General features: G+C 49.4%; 1 protein-coding gene across 1 annotated transcript in view; it reads left to right on the top strand.

The window, feature by feature from the left end:
- Positions 1 to 478: 478 nt before the first annotated feature.
- Positions 479 to 22,013, top strand: part of LOC149432855 (T-cell differentiation antigen CD6-like) — a gene marked incomplete at its 3' end in the record, with an annotated part of 69,989 nt that continues 48,454 nt past the window's right edge. The window contains exons 1-2 of the mRNA XM_089664865.1: positions 479 to 601; positions 20,546 to 20,848. Of these exons, the coding sequence (XP_089520991.1) occupies positions 526 to 601; positions 20,546 to 20,848 (379 nt within the window). The remainder of the gene's footprint in view (positions 602 to 20,545; positions 20,849 to 22,013) is intronic.

Here is a 22,013-nt window from a genome sequence, read left to right as displayed (position 1 = left end):
ATTTTTTGAACCGTCTAATATTCACTTTTCTTCCATTTTTTTAGAGGAACAACACAAATTTGATGTATTTTTCTTCATGTTGTGATTTGGAATAGAATGTGTCGTGTTCCCAATGCATTTGTGTGGATGGAAAGAAAAGGATTAGAAGGATTTGCAGCTTTAGTCACTTTTATCATCACACGGCTATTATTGTGAACACAACTGTATATATATAAAGTGCTGAGTACATTGACGGTAATAAATAAATGTAATAAATAAATGTGACACATACTAAAGGGGTGGTAGCAGCGTGCTTTCCTGGATTTACCTGTGTATTGGGCCCCGGGACGGTGACTTTTACAACTCCAGAAAAGCACAGCTGCATAACTACTAGCTGCAAATGCAGAAAAACCACAAGAGCTCACCACCTCCTGTAATTCGCCCGACCTACATTTCTTTTCATCGACTTCCTGCAAAACAGCAGCCACAAAAACTGAAAGACGAGTACGGGGGTGAGGAAGAAGGGACCGAGGCTTGCCGGAGGTTATGGCCACCAAACCACTGGACACATATTACTTTCATGTACTTTGGATGTGCGTGGCGGCGGGTGCTGGACTGACAGGTAAGTAGGCGACTGACCGCATTGGGTAGTTGTGAGGTGAAGGACTTACATGAACTGCTGTACCGAAGGATTTCAGATATGCCGTTCCTTGTGAGAGGAAGAATCCAGAGGTAGATGTGGTAGAATTGGTTCTCCAAGCCGACTGTCACTTCTTTGTATCTCTTCCTCCTTTTCTCATTGGAACAACTAATACAAGAAAGCCGTAGCTCTGACTATAGGAAGGAGAGCGCGGCGGAGGATGGACAATAGGAAGATGGCGCTGACTTCTTTTCAGTAGCTTCATGTTTTATTGGGCCAGAGGCAGACAAAACGAAGGTGAACCCAACACCCCGGTCAGGGGTTCAAACCTCGAAGAGTCCTCCGAGAGAAGATTGCCATTTCTAACCCATTGGTTTTCATTGATGTTTAGTGACTGGCATGGCACCAAAGCCAATGTGCTGCCAACGTTCACCCAGTAATTAGACCTGTAAGTCTCACTTCTCTAGTAGGAAAGATATTTGAGGGTTCTATAAAGGACTACATAGACAAGTGACTGCCAGAAAACGGCATCCATTCACGAGGCACCCACATTGTCAGACAAACCGACTTTCTTGTTCTGAGGAAGTATAAAACTTCAAAGAACCAAAATCGAGACACCATTACCAGACGGCAACGAACATTTCTCTGTGGTAGAGCGTCAAAGCAGCGAGCAGCCATTATCGACAAAGCAATACTTCAATGGCGGGAATTTAATGGGGGTTCAATATACCGTGGAATTATATAGAAATATATTCATATATATTAAAGAAATAAAATCTCCAAACACGGAAAGGTTTGTTCACAGCGAGAGAATCCAGGACTTTCCATCAGCAATCCACTGAGCTGGTCACAACCAACTCCTGAGGGATTCTATTCCACATTCTCACAGCTCTTACTGTGAAGAAACCTTCCCGTGTTTGGAGATTACATTTCTTTTCCTCCAGATGTAAAGAGCGCCCCCTTGTCCTCTGTGATGACCTCAGGGTGAATAACCCCTCTTATGTATTATACATGGAGATCATATCCCCCCTTATGTATTATAGATGGAGATCATATCCCCCTTATGTATTATACATGGAGATCATATCCCCCCTTATGTATTATACATGGAGATCATATCCCCCTTATGTATTATACATGGAGATCATATCCCCCCTTATGTATTATACATGGAGATCATATCCCCCTTATGTATTATACATGGAGATCATATCCCCCTTATGTATTATATATGGAGATCATATCCCCCCTTATGTATTATACATGGAGATCATATCCCCCTTATGTATTATATATGGAGATCATATCCCCCCCTTATGTATTATACATGGAGATCATATCCCCCTTATGTATTATACATGGAGATCATATCCCCCCTTATGTATAATACATGGAGATCATATCCCCCCCTTATGTATTATACATGGAGATCATATCCCCCCTTATGTATTATACATGGAGATCATATCCCCCTTATGTATTATACATGGAGATCATATCCCCCTTATGTATTATACATGGAGATCATATCCCCCCTTATGTATTATACATGGAGATCATATCCCCCCTTATGTATTATACATGGTGATCATATCCCCCCCTTATGTATTATACATGGAGATCATATCCCCCCCTTATGTATTATACATGGTGATCATATCCCCCTTATGTATTATACATGGAGATCATATCCCCCCTTATGTATTCTACATGGAGATCATATCCCCCCTTATGTATTATACATGGAGATCATATCCCCCCTTATGTATTATACATGGAGATCATATCCCCCCTTATGTATTATACATGGAGATCATATCCCCCCTTATGTATTATACATGGAGATCATATCCCCCCTTATGTATTATACATGGAGATCATATCCCCCCTTATGTATAATACATGGAGATCATATCCCCCCCTTATGTATTATACATGGAGATCATATCCCCCCTTATGTATTATACATGGAGATCATATCCCCCTTATGTATTATACATGGAGATCATATCCCCCTTATGTATTATACATGGAGATCATATCCCCCCTTATGTATTATACATGGAGATCATATCCCCCTTATGTATTATACATGGAGATCATATCCCCCCTTATGTATTATACATGGTGATCATATCCCCCCCTTATGTATTATACATGGAGATCATATCCCCCCCCTTATGTATTATACATGGTGATCATATCCCCCTTATGTATTATACATGGAGATCATATCCCCCCTTATGTATTATACATGGAGATCATATCCCCCCTTATGTATTATACATGGAGATCATATCCCCCCTTATGTATTATACATGGAGATCATATCCCCCCCTTATGTATTATACATGGAGATCATATCCCCCCTTATGTATTATACATGGAGATCATATCCCCCCTTATGTATTATACATGGAGATCATATCCCCCCTTATGTATTATACATGGAGATCATATCCCCCCCTTATGTATTATACATGGAGATCATATCCCCCCTTATGTATTATACATGGAGATCATATCCCCCCTTATGTATTATACATGGAGATCATATCCCCCCCCCCTTATGTATTATACATGGAGATCATATCCCCCCTTATGTATTATACATGGAGATCATATCCCCCTTATGTATTATACATGGAGATCATATCCCCCCCTTATGTATTATACATGGAGATCTTATCCCCCCTTATGTATTATACATGGTGATCACATCCCCCTTATGTATTATACATGGAGATCACATCCCCCCTTATGTATTATACATGGAGATCTTATCCCCCCTTATGTATTATACATGGAGATCATATCCCCCCCCTTATGTATTATACATGGAGATCATATCCCCCCTTATGTATTATACATGGAGATCATATCCCCCCTTATGTATTATACATGGAGATCATATCCCCCCTTATGTATTATACATGGAGATCATATCCCCCCTTATGTATTATACATGGAGATCTTATCCCCCCTTATGTATTATACATGGAGATCTTATCCCCCCTTATGTATTATACATGGTGATCACATCCCCCTTATGTATTATACATGGAGATCATATCCCCCCTTATGTATTATACATGGAGATCTTATCCCCCCTTATGTATTATACATGGAGATCATATCCCCCCCCTTATGTATTATACATGGAGATCATATCCCCCCTTATGTATTATACATGGAGATCATATCCCCCCTTATGTATTGTACATGGTGAGCACATCCCCCTTATGTATTATACATGGAGATCATATCCCCCCTTATGTATTATACGTGGAGATCATATCCCCCCTTATGTATTATACGTGGTGATCATATCCCCCCTTATGTATTATACATGGAGATCATATCCCCCCTTATGTATTATACATGGAGATCATATCCCCCCTTATGTATTATACATGGAGATCATATCCCCCCTTATGTATTATACATGGAGATCATATCCCCCCTTATGTATTATACATGGAGATCATATCCCCCCCTTATGTATTATACATGGAGATCATATCCCCCCCTTATGTATTATACATGGAGATCATATCCCCCTTATGTATTATACGTGGAGATCATATCCCCCCCTTATGTATTATACGTGGAGATCATATCCCCCCTTATGTATTATACGTGGAGATCATATCCCCCCTTATGTATTATACGTGGAGATCATATCCCCCCTTATGTATTATACGTGGAGATCATATCCCCCCTTATGTATTATACGTGGAGATCATATCCCCCTTATGTATTATACGTGGAGATCATATCCCCCCTTATGTATTATACGTGGAGATCATACCCCCCCTTATGTATTATACGTGGAGATCATACCCCCCCTTATGTATTATACGTGGAGATCATACCCCCCCTTATGTATTATACGTGGTGATCATATCCCCCCTTATGTATTATACATGGAGATCATATCCCCCCTTATGTATTATACATGGAGATCATATCCCCCCTTATGTATTATACATGGAGATCATATCCCCCCTTATGTATTATACATGGAGATCATATCCCCCCTTATGTATTATACATGGAGATCATATCCCCCCCTTATGTATTATACATGGAGATCATATCCCCCCCTTATGTATTATACATGGAGATCATATCCCCCTTATGTATTATACATGGAGATCATATCCCCCCCTTATGTATTATACATGGAGATCATATCCCCCCTTATGTATTATACATGGAGATCATATCCCCCCTTATGTATTATACATGGAGATCATATCCCCCCCTTATGTATTATACATGGAGATCATATCCCCCCTTATGTATTATACATGGAGATCATATCCCCCCTTATGTATTATACATGGAGATCATATCCCCCTTATGTATTATACATGGAGATCATATCCCCCCTTATGTATTATACATGGAGATCATATCCCCCCTTATGTATTATACATGGAGATCATATCCCCCCTTATGTATTATACATGGAGATCATATCCCCCCCCCCTTAATCTCCTCTTCTCAGTAGAGAATACATTCAGTTCCTCTAATCTCTCCTCATAGCTGATCTCCTCCATGCCTCGTATCAGTTTGGTTCCCCTTCTCTGTACTTCCTCCAGTTCCCCAATGTTCTTTTTGTGAATTGGAGCCCAAAACTGAACTGCATATTCCAGATGAGGTATTACTAATGATTTGTACCGGGGGGAGGGGGGGGTGATATCTCCCTCTCTGGAGTCTATACCTCTCCTAATACAAGAGAGGATTTTGCTCGCTTTAGAATCCGCAGCCTGGCATTGCATGTGATCTACCAGAACCCCCAGATCTCCACTATTGATCCCCCCAGATCCTTCTCCACCACTGACTTCTACCCCTCCAGATCCTTCTCCATCATTGACCCTTCCACATCTTTCTCCACTATTGACCCCCCAGATCCTTCTACACCATTGACCCCCCCAGATCTTTCTCCACTATTGACCCCCCAGATCCTTCTACACCATTGACCCCCCCAGATCCTTCACCATTGACCCCCCAGATCCTTCTCCACCAGTGACTTCCACCCCTTCAGATCCTTCTCCACCATTGACCCCCCCCCCACATCTTTCTCCACTATTGATCCCCCAGATCCTTCTCCACCATTGACCCCCCAGATCTTTCTCCACCATTGACCCCCCAATTGTACTCCACAGTATGTATGATACATGGACAGAGGGGTGGCGGTGGACATGGTATACTTGGACAGAGGAGTGGCAATATACGTGGTATACTTGGACAGAGATGTGGTGGTGGACGTGGTATACTTGGACAGAGGAGTGGCAATATACGTGGTATACTTGGACAGAGATGTGGTGGTGGACGTGGTATACTTGGACAGAGGGGTGGCGGTGGATGTGGTATACTTGGACAGGGGTGGCTGTGGACGTGATATACTTGGACAGAGGGGTGGCGGGGGCGTGGTATACTTGGGCAGAGGGGTGATGGTGAATGTGGTATTTTTGGAAAGAGGGGTGGCGGTGGACATGGTATACTTGGGCAGAGGGGTGGTGGTGGACGTGGTATACTTGGACAGAGGGGTGACTGTGGACGTGGTATACTGGGACACGGGTGGCTGTGGACGTAGTATACTCGGACAGAGGGGTGGCGGTGGATGTGGTATACTCGGGCAGAGGGGTGGCTGTGGATGTGGTATACTGGGACAGAGGGGTGGCTGTGGATGTGGTATACTGGGACAGAGGGGTGACTGTGGACGTGGTATACTGGGACAGAGGGGTGACTGTGGACATGGTATACTGGGACAGAGGGGTGGACGTGGTATACTCAGACAGAGGGGTGGCGGTGGACTTGGTATACTTGGACAGAGGGGTGGCGGTGGACGTGGTATACTTGGACAGAGGCGTAGCTGTGGACGTGATGTACTTGGACAGAGGGGTGTTGGTGGATGTGGTATACTTGGACAGAGGGGTGGCGGTGGACGTGGTATACTTGGACAGAGGGGTGGCGGTGGACGTGGTATACTTGGACAGAGTGGTGGCGGTGGACGTGGTATACTTGGACAGAGGGGTGGTGGTGGACGTGGTATACTTGGACAGAGGGGTGACGGTGGACGTGGTATACTTGGACAGAGGGGGGGCGGTGGACGTGGTATACTTGGACAGAGGGGTTGGCGGTGGATGTGGTATACTTGGACAGGGGTGGCTGTGGACGTGGTATACTTGGACAGAGGGGTGGTGGTGGACGTGGTATACTTGGACAGAGGGGTGACGGTGGACGTGGTATACTTGGACAGAGGGGGGGCGGTGGACGTGGTATACTTGGACAGAGGGGGGGCGGTGGACGTGGTATACTTGGACAGAGGGGTGGCGGTGGATGTGGTATACTTGGACAGGGGTGGCTGTGGACGTGATATACTTGGACAGAGGGGTGGCGGGGGGCGTGGTATACTTGGATAGAGGGGTGGTGGTGGACATGGTATACTTGGGCAGAGGGGTGATGGTGAATGTGGTATTCTTGGAAAGAGGGGTGGCGGTGGACATGGTATACTTGGGCAGAGGGGTGGCAGTGGACGTGGTATACTCGGACAGAGGGGTGACTGTGGACGTGGTATACTGGGACACGGGTGGCTGTGGACGTAGTATACTCGGACAGAGGGGTGGCGGTGGATGTGGTATACTCGGGCAGAGGGGTGGCTGTGGATGTGGTATACTGGGACAGAGGGGTGACTGTGGACGTGGTATACTGGGACAGAGGGGTGACTGTGGACGTGGTATACTGGGACAGAGGGGTGGACGTGGTATACTCAGACAGAGGGGTGGCGGTGGACGTGGTATACTTGGACAGAGGGGTGGCGGTGGACGTGGTATACTTGGACAGAGGGGTGGCGGTGGACGTGGTATACTTGAACAGAGGGGTGGACGTGGTATACTTGGACAGAGGGGTGGACGTGGTATACTTGGACAGAGGGGTGGCGGTGGACGTGGTATATTTGGACAGAGGGGTGGCGGTGGACGTGGTATACTTGGACAGAGGGGGGGCGGTGGACGTGGTATACTTGGACAGAGGGGTGGCTGTGGACGTGATGTACTTGGACAGAGGGGTGTTGGTGGATGTGGTATACTTGGACAGAGGGGTGGCGGTGGACGTGGTATACTTGGACAGAGGGGTGGCGGTGGACGTGGTATACTTGGACAGAGTGGTGGCGGTGGACGTGGTATACTTGGACAGAGGGGTGGCGGTGGACGTGGTATACTTGGACAGAGTGGTGACGGTGGACGTGGTATACTTGGACAGAGGGGGGGCGGTGGACGTGGTATACTTGGACAGAGGGGTTGGCGGTGGACGTGGTATACTTGCACAGAGGGGTGGCGGTGGACGTGGTATACTTGGACAGAGGGGTTGCGGTGGACGTGGTATACTTGGACAGAGGGGTTGGCGGTGGACGTGGTATACTTGGACAGAGGGGTGGCGGTGGACGTGGTATACTTGAACAGAGGGGTGGCGGTGGACGTGGTATACTTTGACAGGGGGGGAGGTGGATGTGGTATACTTGGACAGAGGGGTGGCGGTGGACGTGGTATACTTGGACAGAGGGGTGGCGGTGGACGTGGTATACTTGGACAGAGGGGTGACTGTGGACGTGGTATACTGGGACACGGGTGGCTGTGGACGTGGTATACTCGGACAGAGGGGTGGCGGTGGATGTGGTATACTCGGGCAGAGGGGTGGCTGTGGATGTGGTATACTGGGACAGAGGGGTGACTGTGGACGTGGTATACTGGGACAGAGGGGTGACTGTGGACATGGTATACTGGGACAGAGGGGTGGACGTGGTATACTTGGACAGAGGGGTGGCGGTGGACGTGGTATACTTGGACAGAGGGGTGGCGGTGGACGTGGTATACTTGGACAGAGGGGTGGCGGTGGACGTGGTATACTTGAACAGAGGGGTGGACGTGGTATACTTGGACAGAGGGGTGGACGTGGTATACTTGGACAGAGGGGTGGCGGTGGACGTGGTATATTTGGACAGAGGGGTGGCGGTGGACGTGGTATACTTGGACAGAGGGGGGGCGGTGGACGTGGTATACTTGGACAGAGGGGTGGCTGTGGACGTGATGTACTTGGACAGAGGGGTGTTGGTGGATGTGGTATACTTGGACAGAGGGGTGGCGGTGGACGTGGTATACTTGGACAGAGGGGTGGCGGTGGACGTGGTATACTTGGACAGAGTGGTGGCGGTGGACGTGGTATACTTGGACAGAGGGGTGGCGGTGGACGTGGTATACTTGGACAGAGTGGTGACGGTGGACGTGGTATACTTGGACAGAGGGGGGGCGGTGGACGTGGTATACTTGGACAGAGGGGTTGGCGGTGGACGTGGTATACTTGCACAGAGGGGTGGCGGTGGACGTGGTATACTTGGACAGAGGGGTTGCGGTGGACGTGGTATACTTGGACAGAGGGGTTGGCGGTGGACGTGGTATACTTGGACAGAGGGGTGGCGGTGGACGTGGTATACTTGAACAGAGGGGTGGCGGTGGACGTGGTATACTTTGACAGGGGGGGAGGTGGATGTGGTATACTTGGACAGAGGGGTGGCGGTGGACGTGGTATACTTGGACAGAGGGGTGGCGGTGGACGTGGTATACTTGGACAGAGGGGTGACTGTGGACGTGGTATACTGGGACACGGGTGGCTGTGGACGTAGTATACTCGGACAGAGGGGTGGCGGTGGATGTGGTATACTCGGGCAGAGGGGTGGCTGTGGATGTGGTATACTGGGACAGAGGGGTGACTGTGGACGTGGTATACTGGGACAGAGGGGTGACTGTGGACATGGTATACTGGGACAGAGGGGTGGACGTGGTATACTCAGACAGAGGGGTGGCGGTGGACGTGGTATACTTGGACAGAGGGGTGGCGGTGGACGTGGTATACTTGGACAGAGGGGTGGCGGTGGACGTGGTATACTTGAACAGAGGGGTGGACGTGGTATACTTGGACAGAGGGGTGGACGTGGTATACTTGGACAGAGGGGTGGCGGTGGACGTGGTATATTTGGACAGAGGGGTGGCGGTGGACGTGGTATACTTGGACAGAGGGGGGGCGGTGGACGTGGTATACTTGGACAGAGGGGTGGCTGTGGACGTGATGTACTTGGACAGAGGGGTGGCGGTGGACGTGGTATACTTGGACAGAGGGGGGGCGGTGGACGTGGTATACTTGGACAGAGGGGTTGGCGGTGGACGTGGTATACTTGCACAGAGGGGTGGCGGTGGACGTGGTATACTTGGACAGAGGGGTTGCGGTGGACGTGGTATACTTGGACAGAGGGGTTGGCGGTGGACGTGGTATACTTGGACAGAGGGGTGGCGGTGGACGTGGTATACTTGAACAGAGGGGTGGCGGTGGACGTGGTATACTTTGACAGGGGGGGAGGTGGATGTGGTATACTTGGACAGAGGGGTGGCGGTGGACGTGGTATACTTGGACAGAGGGGTGGCGGTGGACGTGGTATACTTGGACAGAGGGGTGGACGTGGTACACTTGGACAGAGGGGTGGCTGTGGACGTGGTACACTTGGACAGAGGGGTGGCTGTGGACGTGGTACACTTGGACAGAGGGGTGGCGGTGGACGTGGTACACTTGGACAGAGGGGTGGCGGTGGACGTGGTACACTTGGACAGAGGGGTGGCGGTGGACGTGATACACTTGGACAGAGGGGTGGCGGTGGACGTGGTATACTTGGACAGAGGGGTGGCGGTGGACGTGGTATACTTGGACAGAGGGGTGGCGGTGGACGTGGTATACTTGGACAGAGGGGTGGCGGTGGACGTGGTATACTTGGACAGAGGGGTGGCGGTGGACGTGGTATACTTGGACAGAGGGGTGGCGGTGGACGTGGTATACTTGGACAGAGGGGTGGTGGTGGACGTGGTACACTTGGACACAGTTCCCCACACACGGCAAATGTGTAAGGTAAAGTCTATGGGCTGGAAAAATCTGAATGTAAATGGATAGAAAACTGGCTAAAAGATCGTATTCAGAGAGTAGTGATTAATGATTCATACTCTGACTGGTCTGGGGGTGTCAGTGGGGTACCACAAAGTTCAGCGTTATTAGTGGTGTACCCCAAGGTTCAGTGTTGTTAGTGGGGTACCCCAAGGTTCAGTGTTGTTAGTGGGGTACCCCAAGGTTCAGTGTTATTAGTGGGGTACCCCAAGGTTCAGTGTTATTAGTGGGGTTCCCCAAGGTTCAGTGTTATTAGTGGGGTACCCCAAGGTTCATTGTTATCAGTGGGGTACCCCAAGGTTAAGTATTAGTGGTGTACCCCAACGTTCATTGTTAGTGGTGTACCCCAAGGTTCAGTGTTTTAGTGGGGTACTCCAAGGTTCAGTGTGATTAGTGGGGTACCCCAAGGTTCAGTGTTATTAGTGGGGTACTCCAAGGTTCAGTGTTAGTGGGGTACCCCAAGGTTCAGTGTTATTAGTGGGGTACCCCAAGGTTCATTGTTAGCGGTGTACCCCAAGGTTCAGTCCTTTTAGTGGGGTACTACAAGGTTCAGTGGTATTAGTGGGGTACCCCAAGGTTCAGTGGTATTAGTGGTGTACCCCAAGGTTCAGTGGTATTAGTGGGGTACCCCAAGGCTCAGTGTTATTAGTGGTGTACCCCAAGGTTTAGTGTTATTAGTGGGGTACCCCAGGGTTCAGTGTTATTAATGGGGTACCCCAAGGCTCAGTGTTATTAGTGGTGTACCCCAGGGTTCAGTGTTATTAGTGTTGTACCCCAAGGTTTAGTGTTATTAGCGGGGTACCCCAGGGTTCAGTGTTATTAATGGGGTACCCCAAGGTTCAGTGTTATTAGTGGTGTACCCCAAGGTTTAGTGTTATTAGCGGGGTAACCCAGGGTTCAGTGTTATTAATGGGGTACCCCAAGGTTCAGTGTTATTAGTGGGGTACCCCAAGGTTCAGTGTTATTAGTGGTGTACCCCAAGGTTTAGTGTTATTAGCGGGGTACCCCAGGGATCAGTGTTATTAGTGGGGTACCCCTGGGGTTCAGTGTTATTAGTGGGATACTCCAAGGTTCAGTGGTATTAGTGGGGTACCCCAAAGTTCAGTGTTATTAGTGGCATACCCCAAGGCTCAGTGTTATTAGTGGGGTACCCCAAGGCTCAGTGTTATTAGTGGGGTACCCCTGGGGTTCAGTGTTATTAGTGGGGTACCCCAGGGTTCAGTGTTATTAGTGGGGTACCCCAAAGTTCAGTGTTATTAGTGGCATACCCCAAGGTTCAGTGTTATTAGTTGGGTACCCCAAGGTTTAGTGCTATTAGTGGTGTACCCCAAGGTTCAGTGTTATTAGTGGTGTACCCCAAGGTTCAGTGTTATTAGTGGTGTACCCCAAGGTTTAGTGCTATTAGTGGGGTACCCCAAGGATCAGTGTTATTACTGGTGTACCCCAAGGTTCAGTGTTATTAGTGGGGTACCCCAAGGTTCAGTGTTGGTAGTGGGGCCCCCAAGGTTTAGTGCTATTAGTGGGGTACCCCAAGGTTCAGTGTTATTAGTGGGGCCCCCAAGGTTTAGTGCTATTAGTGGTGTACCCCAAGGTTCAGTGTTATTAGTGGTGTACCCCAAGGTTCAGTGTTATTAGTGGGGTACCCCAGGGTTCAGGGTTATTAGTTGGGTACTCCAGGGTTCAGTGTTATTAGTGGGGTACCCTAAGGATCAGTGTTAGTGGGGTACCCCAGGGTTCAGTGTTATTAGTGGGGTACCCTAAGGATCAGTGTTAGTGGGGTACCCCAGGGTTCAGTGTTATTAGTGGTGTACTCCCTAGGTTCAGTGTTATTAGTGGGGTACCCTAAGGATCAGTGTTAGTGGGGTACCCCAGGGTTCAGTGTTATTAGTGGGGAACCCCAAGGTTTAGTGTTATTAGTGGGGTACTTGAAGGTTCAGTGTTATTAGTGGGTACCCCAAGGTTCATGGTTAGTGGTGTGCCACAAGGTTCAGTGATGTACCCCAAGGTTCAGTGTTATTAGGGGGGTACCCCAAGGTTCATTGTTATTAGTGGTGTATTCCAAGGCTCAGTGTTATTAGTGGGGTTCCTCAATGTTCAGTGTTAGTGGGGTACCCCAGGGTTCAGTGTTATTAGTGGGTTACCCCAAGGTTCAGTGGTATTAGTTGTGTACCCCAAGGTTGTGTGATTAGTGGTGTACCCCAAGGTTCAGTGTTAGTGGAGTACCCCAAGGTTCATTGTTAGTGGTGCACCCCAGGGTTCAGTGTTAGTGGAGTACCCCAAGGTTCAGTGTTATTAGTGGTGTACCCCAAGGTTCAGTGGTATTAGTGGTGTACCCCAAGGTTCATTGTTAGTGGTGTACCCCAAGGTTCAGTGTTATTAGTGGTGTACCCCAAGGTTCAGTGTTATTAGTGGTGTACCCCAAGGTTCAGTGGTATTAGTGGTGTACCCCAAGGTTCATTGTTAGTGGTGTACCCCAGGGTTCAGTGGTATTAGTGGTGTACCCCAAGGTTTATTGTTAGTGGTGTACCCCAAGGTTCAGTGGTATTAGTGGTGTACCCCAAGGTTCATTGTTAGTGGTGTACCCTAAGGTTCAGTGGTATTAGTGGGCACCTCAAGGTTCAGTGGTATTAGTGGTGTACCCCAAGGTTCATTGTTAGTGGTGTACCCCAAGGTTCAGTGGTATTAGTGGTGTACCCCAAGGTTCATTGTTAGTGGTGTTCCCCAAGGTTCAGTGTTATTAGCGGTGTACCCCAAGGTTCAGTGGTATTAGCGGTGTTCCCCAAGGTTCAGTGTTATTAGCGGTGTACCCCAAGGTTCAGTGGTATTAGTGGTGTACCCCAAGGTTCAGTGGTATTAGTGGGTACCCCAAGGTTCAGTGGTATTAGTGGTGTACCCCAAGGTTCATTGTTAGTGGTGTACCCCAAGGTTCAGTGGTATTAGTGGGTACCCCAAGGTTCAGTGGTATTAGTGGTGTACCCCAAGGTTCAGTGGTATTAGTGGTGTACCCCAAGGTTCATTGTTAGTGGTGTACCCCAAGGTTCAGTGGTATTAGTGGGTACCCCAAGGTTCAGTGGTATTAGTGGTGTACCCCAAGGTTCAGTGGTATTAGTGGGGTTCCCCAAGGTTCATTGTTAGTGGTGTACCCCAAGGTTCAGTGATGTACCCCAAGTTTAAGTATTGGGAACCTTACTTTTGACCTCTCTATCAGTGGCATTGAGTTGGTGATAAAAGCCCCATTTCTGCGTTTGCAGATGAAGCAATACGTGGAAAGGCCCCCCCCAGGATGTCTCTGACTTGCCGCTGATCGGGGCGCTCAGTCTGGGGAGTTGGGGTGTAACATCGATCAGTATGAAGATATGTCATTATGAAGATTCATACCAACTAGTGGAATCAAAATTGGTGAATGGATGGATGTCATTGTAACTTGACTAAAAATCAAACCTCAGACAAACTTTATAAAACAGTCTTTGCTTATGGAACTGAGAAGGGTTAGAGCCCCTGCCAGGGTTTATCTGCGGTCTCTGCCCCCGTAGGGGAGATCTCTCTAGCAGGGGCGGACTGACAATTCATGGGGCCCCCGGGCAATGGGGGATCATGGGGCCCCTGTGCCCTTGCCCAAACTAAAAAAAAGCCTATGAAAGAGGTACCGGGGCATCTCGTGGGGCCCCCTACTGACCCCAGGCCCTCGGGCCTTGCCTGAGTTTCCTTCCAAATGGTCAGTCAGCCCCTGCTCTCTAGTCTCCCTATTCCGTAGGCACACGGGTAACTCATCTGCCGTCATCCAATCCCCCTGGAATGTGTCAAGGCAGATGCTGATTGACCAGGAACACGATGGGAGCTGGGAAGGTTCCTGATATCACCCTGTTATATGTCTGGGACGGGCTGGTGACATAGCTAAGGTGTGAATTGTCAGATCAGCACCTTACAGGTCCCAAGAGTCCTTCTATGTGGGAGGTGGGAGGTGTTTCCTGGGTGCCACAAGGTCCTGTCTATATGTAGGGATAGGTGTTCCAGCTCCATTTAGATGGTCTCCTCCACACCTTTGGTGGACCAGTTGTCCCAAAATGTGACCTCGCTGTCCTTGGAGGAACGTCCCTTTTCTTCAAAGCAGTATTCAACCCAAAAGCAAACCTATTGCAGCAATTCATAGAATTGCTGACTGCATTAGTTTTCTCTTTTTAGTCTCTCTTTTCTTTTTCACCTGGTGATCTGGCCAATAAGTATGTTGTTTTTCAAAAGAATGAGCTGTCCTGCAGATGTAGCTGTTAGAGGGGTTAGGACAAAACCATTTACCACTGACAGGGGTGCTTACAATCAGGGGCGGACTGACCATTTGGAAACTAGGGCACTGCCCGAGGGCCGGGGGTCAGTAAGGGGCCCCATGAGATGCCCCCGGTATCTTTTTCATAGTCTTTTTTGAGTTTGGGCAAGGACACAGGGGCCCCATGATCCCCTATTGCCCGGGGGCCCCATGAGTTGTCAGTCCGCCCCTGCTTACAATGTTCAGCTTTTGTTTAACCCCAAACACCAAGCGCACACAAATATGCGGTCTCTCGGCATCTGGGCCTTGACACCGTGCGGCCGCATATTTACGTGTCATTAGAAAATACATATGTGCTGAGAGCGTCCGCCCTGCGTGCTCCCAGTGTGCTCCAAGCACATATCTCCGTGACTCACGGAAAGGTCCCGATCTCCCCTTGCAATCGGGACCTTTTCCGATCATGTGACCACCGTGAAAGTGAATCACAATGGTCACATGACCCTAAAACCCAGCCCGCCTTCCAGCTTCTGAAACTCTTAAAGGGCCGGGAGGCGCCGGTGCAAAGGGGTTAAGTAAACCCTTTATCCCAAAAAGAACAAAGCTGTCATCGTAACGGATTATACAGTGCGAGCTGGAGTCTCCAGTTTGTTAGTATATCTAAATCTGCTAGTCCTTCTAACACTCCCTTCCCCTCAGACTGACCATACTGCTGTCCAGTGGTGCCCCCTGTGCTCCTTCCTCCAGAATGGGGGCACTCTAATACAGGAGGCATGTTACTGGCCAGATCACCAGGGAAAAAGCCTAAAAAAAGAAAACGAATGCAGCCACCACATCTAATGATTGATAAGCTGCCATATATGACATTTCTGGTTTTGGGTTTCATACCATTTCAAGGTTCAGACCAGGGGCAGACTGACCATTTGGAAACTTGGGACTGCCTGAGGACCCGGGGTCAGTAGGGGGCCCCATGAGATGCCCCTGGTACCTTTTTCATAAGCTTTTTTGAGTTGGGGCAAGGACACAGGGGCCCCATGATCCCCTATTGCCCGGGGGCCCCATGAGTTGTCAGTCCGCCCCTGGTTCAGACACATTTCCAACCATCCAGGAATGAGAGAAAACGGCAAGGAAAGTGCAGATGCAGAAACCAGCCAGACTGAGCATCATGGACCCACCTCTAGCAGCTTGCACCTGGGTTCCACGGTCATAAGGGCAATAAGATTTCACCAAGGCCTCAAATACAGATCCACCTCACCACCGATTCCCCGAGATGGTTGAGTCTGGTACCAAAACTATCTGCTGGGATCCAGGAACGAGTGGTCACATCTTCAGAGCATGCCTAGCTAGCCCAACACACCAAGGAAGGGAAGACAGATCAATGGGATCAGCAGAAACAAGTGACCAGAGGAATAAAGCTGGAGGAGCAAGGATGTAGGACACCTCGGAGCAGTAGACGAGAACTCACAAAGTCTGAGAAGGAAGTCTTACCCAAGAGATTGACCTTTGCTGGGCCTTATTGATATGTCCATGTGGTGGGTTTTATCACAGTTACAGAATCTTCCATCCACAATTATCACATATCTGGATATGAGGCAGAACAACATCTTATCCAGAACCAAATCACATCCTTCCAACCTGACCCCACCAGAAGGGGAGCCTCTGGAATGGCTTAGTATGGATCTGAGCCTAACCCGCCAATCATCCTACTCAATGATGCCAGAACGTAGGAGAGGAAAAAGGGAGCCCCAAAACAAAGTTAATCAACGGCAACTAATTTACTAAAGGAGCTGAGAGTCTGTTCTCAATGACACCAGAAAGTAGGAGAGTAAGGAGGAAGCCCCAAGATGATTTCCTAAAGGAGCTGAGAGTCTGTTCTCAATGACACCAGAATGTAGGAGAGTAAAGAGGAAGCCCCAAAACAAAGTTAATCGACGGCAACTAATTTACTAAAGGAGCTGAGAGTCTGTTCTCAATGACACCAGAATATAGGAGAGTAAGGAGGAAGCCCCAAGATGATTTCCTAAAGGAGCTGAGAGTCTGTTCTCAATGACACCAGAAAGTAGGAGAGTAAGGAGGAAGCCCCAAGATGATTTCCTAAAGGAGCTGAGAGTCTGTTCTCAATGACACCAGAACGTAGGAGAGTAAGGAGGCAGCCCCAAGACGAAGGTGACCTACACCAACTAATTTCCTAAAGGAGCTGAGATTCTCTACTCAATGACACCAGAATGTAGGAGAGTAAGGAGGAAGCCCCAAGATGATTTCCTAAAGGAGCCGAGAGTCTGTTCTCAATGACACCAGAATGTAGGAGAGTAAGGAGGAAGCCCCAAGATAATTTCCTAAAGGAGCCGAGAGTCTGTTCTCAATGACACCAGAATATAGGAGAGTAAGGAGGAAGCCCCAAGACGAAGGTGACCTACACCAACTCATTTCCTAAAGGAGCTGAGAGTCTCTACTCAATGACACCAGAATGTAGGAGAGTAAGGAGGTAGCCCCAAAATGAAGGTGACCTACGCTGACGAATTTCCTGATGGAGCCGAGTGTCTCTACTCAATGACACCAGAACATAGGAGAGTAAAGAGGGAGCCCCAAAACAAAGTTAATCAACGGCAAATAATTTACTAAAGGAGCTGAGAGTCTGTTCTCAATGACACCAGAAAGTAGGAGAGTAAGGAGGAAGCCCCAAGATGATTTCCTAAAGGAGCTGAGAGTCTGTTCTCAATGACACCAGAACGTAGGAGAGTAAAGAGGAAGCCCCAAGATGAAGGTGACCTCCGCCGACTAATTTCCTAAAGGAGCTGAGAGTCTGTTCTCAATGACACCGGAACGTAGGAGAGTAAGGAGGAAGCCCCAAGATGAAGGTGATCCACGCCGACTCATTTCCTAAAGGAGCTAAGAATCTATAGTCAATGACACAAGAATGTAGGAGAGCATAGAAGGGGCCCCATGATGAAGGTGATCAACGATGACTAATTTCCTAAAGGATCTGAGAGTCTCTACTCAATGACACCAGAACAGAGGATAGCAAAGAGGAAGCCCCAAGATGAAAGTGATCTACACCAACTAATTTCCTAAAGGAGCTGAGAATCTATAGTCAATGACACCAGAATGTAGGAGAGCATAGAAGGGGCGCCAAGATGAAGGTGATTGATGGCGACTAATTTCCTAAAGGAGCTGACAGTCTGTACTCAATGACACCAGAACATAGGAAATTAAAGAGGAAGCCCCAAGATGAAAGTGATCTACACCAACTCATTTCCTAAAGGAGCCAAGAGTCTCTACTCAATGACACCAGAACGTAGGAGAGTAAGGAGGAAGCCCCAAGACAAAAGTGATCTACACCAACTCATTTCCTAAAGGAGCCAAGAGTCTCTACTCAATGACACCAGAATGTAGGAGAGCATAGAGGAAGCCTCATGAAGAAGGGGATCGACGGTGACTAATTTCCTAAAGGAGCTAAGAGTCTCTACTCAATGACACCAGAACGTAGGAGAGTAAAGAGGAAGCCCCAAGCCGAAGGTGATCTACACCGACTAATTTCCTAATGGAGCTGAGATTGTTCTCAATGAGCACCAGAACGTAGGAAAGTAAGGAAGAAGTCCCAAGATGAAGGTGATCCACGCTGACTAATTTCCTAAAGGAGCTGAGAGTCTCTACTCAATGACACCAGAATGTAGGAGAGTATAGAGGGATCTCCATGATGAAGGTGATCAATGGCGGCTAATTTCCTACAGGAATTGAGAGTCTCTACACAATGACACCAGAACATAGGAGAGTATAGAGGGATCCCCAAGAAGAAGATGATCAGTGGTGACTAATTTACTGAAAGGGCTGAGAGTCCTTATTCAATAAATTGTGTGAACATTCAAATCATCTCAAAAGTCCATTCCTCTTCACCTTCCATATTCCATCATCTACAGGTGGAATCTGTCACTGGAAATTTGTCGATAACTGAATATTCACACAATTTATAACCAAGATTTTCCTTTATTGACCCATCTCTCTCCAACTGCTGGAGAAGGTTCACCAGTCATCTTTGTAGGCTGTACCTGGACCATGGACGGTGGCTCTAGATAGACTATGGATGGAAGCTCTGGATGGACTATGGACGGCGGCTCTGGATGGACAGTGGATGGCGGTTCTGGATGGACTATGGATGGCGGTTCTGGATGGACTATGGATGGCGGTTCTGGATGGACTATGGACGGCGGCTCTGGATGGACTATGGATGGCGGCTCTGGATGGACTATGGATGGACTATGGATGGCGGTTCTGGATGGACTATGGATGGCGGTTCTGGATGGACTATGGATGGCGGTTCTGGATGGACTATGGACGGCGGCTCTGGATGGACAGTGGACGGAGGCTCTGGATGGACAGTGGACGGCGGCTCTGGATGGACTGTGGACGGCGGCTCTGGATGGACTGTGGACGGCGGCTCTGGATGGACTGTGGACGGCGGCTCTGGATGGACAGTGGACGGCGGCTCTGGATGGACAGTGGACTGCGGCTCTGGATGCACAGTGGACGGCGGCTCTGGATGGACTGTGGACGGGGGCTCTGGATGGACAGTGGACGGGGGCTCTGGATGGACAGTGGACGGGGGCTCTGGATGGACAGTGGACGGGGGCTCTGGATGGACAGTGGACGGGGGCTCTGGATGGACAGTGGACGGGGGCTCTGGATGGACAGTGGACGGGGGCTCTGGATGGACAGTGGACGGGGGCTCTGGATGGACAGTGGACGGTGGCTCTGGATGGACAGTGGACGGCGGCTCTGGATGGACAGTGGACGGCGGCTCTGGATGGACTGTGGACGGCGGCTCTGGATGGACTAGGGACGGCGGCTCTGGATGGACTAGGGACGGCGGCTCTGGATGGACGGTGGACGGCGGCCCTGGATGGACAGTGGACGGCGGCCCTGGATGCACAGTGGACGGCGGCCCTGGATGGACAGTGGACGGGGGCTCTGGATGGACAGTGGACGGGGGCTCTGGATGGACAGTGGACGGGGGCTCTGGATGGACAGTGGACGGGGGCTCTGGATGGACAGTGGACGGGGGCTCTGGATGGACAGTGGACGGCGGCTCTGGATGGACAGTGGACGGCGGCTCTGGATGGACAGTGGACGGCGGCTCTGGATGGACTAGGGACGGCGGCTCTGGATGGACTGTGGACGGCGGCTCTGGATGGGCAGTGGACGGCGGCTCTGGATGGGCAGTGGACGGCGGCTCTGGATGGGCAGTGGACGGCGGCTCTGGATGGACTAGGGACGGCGGCTCTGGATGGACTAGGGACGGCGGCTCTGGATGGACTAGGGACGGCGGCTCTGGATGGACAGTGGACGGCGGCTCTGGATGGACAGTGGACGGAGGCTCAGGATGGACTAGGGATGGCGGCTCTGGATGGACTGTGGACGGCGGCTCTGGATGGACTGTGGACGGCGGCTCTGGATGGACAGTGGACGGCGGCTCTGGATGGACAGTGGACGGCGGCACTGGATGGACAGTGGACGGAGGCTCAGGATGGACTAGGGATGGCAGCTCTGGATGGTCAATGGACTGGGAATGATTTTCACCCTCTTATTGTGGAATTTTCCTTTTGTACATAAATGTCTTCATTCTTTGTGCAGCCTTCATGGACTTCCATGTCTCACGTAAATGTTCTTTCTATCCTCAGATTTCTCATCTCTCCGATTTGATGGCAGTAACAAGCGGTGTGAAGGGGTCGTTCAGCACAGACATGGAGACAGTTGGCTGCCTTTGTGTATATCGTATTTCAGGCGTGATTTACCGTCTCTGATCTGTAGAGAGATGAGGTGTGGGCCTCCTAAGTCACATCATCCCATAGATCATCACCCGCTCTACAACTCATCCATCGTTCTGAATGTCAGCTGCCCCACACTGGGCGATTGGAGGAACTGCAATGTCACGCCTGTTCCAGGTTCTGAGTGTGATGGAGCTGCTTTCATATACTGTGCAGGTAAGTCATACCTGGGGGACTCCAACCCCAGCCCTCTGTATATACAGTGCAGGTAAGTGATACCTGGGTGACTCCAACCCCAGCCCTCTTTATATACTGTGCAGGTAAGTGATACCTGGGGGACTTCAACCCAACCCTCTGTATATACTGTGCAGGTAAGTGATACCTGGGGGACTCCAACCCCAAACCTTGGTATATACTGTACAGGTAAGTGATACCTGGGGGACGCCAACCCCAGCCCTCTGTATATACTGTGCAGGTAAGTGATACCTGGGGGACTCCAACCCCAAACCTTGGTATATACTGTACAGGTAAGTGATACCTGGGGGACGCCAACCCCAGCCCTCTGTATATACTGTACAGGTAAGTGATACCTGGGGGACGCCAACCCCAGCCCTCTGTATATACTGTACAGGTAAGTGATACCTGGGGGACCCTAACCCTGACCGTCTATATGTACTATGCATGTAAGTGTCACTGGGAACCCTAACCCTGACCCATTATATATACTATGTGGGTAAGTGTTACTGAGGACCCCAACCCTGACCTTCTATATATACTATGTGGGTAAGTGTCACTGAGGACCCTAACCCTGACCCATTATATAGACTATGCAGGTAAGTGTCACTGAGGACCCTAACCCTGACCTTCTATATATACTATGTGGGTAAGTGTCACTGGGGACCCTAACCCTGACCTTCTATATATACTATGCAGGTAAGTGTCACTGGGGACCCTAACCCTCCACTATTACCAAACAGCCATAAGTAGAAAATGGCGGCGCTCCCAAGACTCTACCATCTTACAAATCTCACAGAACGGTGCTGGCCATTGGAGTTCATCTCCTGGACCAAGACAAACATTGTCCACCACTATTACCAAACATCCATAAAGAGAAAATATCAGTGCTCCCAAGTCTCCAGCGGCTCATAGCTTCTGACAGAATGATGTTGGACATTGGTGCTCATCTCCACCGAGTCATGGGCCAAGACAAGCATTGTCCACCACTATTACCAAGCATCCATAAAGAGAAAATATCAGTGCTCCCAAGTCTTCACCGGCTCATAACCTCTGACAGAATGATGTTGAACATTGGTGCTCATCTCCACCGAGTCATGGGCCAGGGCAAACTCATTGTCCACCACTATTACCAAACATCCATAAA

Source organism: Staurois parvus, unplaced genomic scaffold (genome assembly GCF_062004578.1).
Source record: "Staurois parvus isolate SC_StPar_1 unplaced genomic scaffold, SC_StPar_1.0 ptg002079l, whole genome shotgun sequence".
Taxonomy (NCBI): Eukaryota; Metazoa; Chordata; class Amphibia; order Anura; family Ranidae; genus Staurois; species Staurois parvus.
This window is presented reverse-complemented; position numbering and strand designations above follow the sequence as displayed.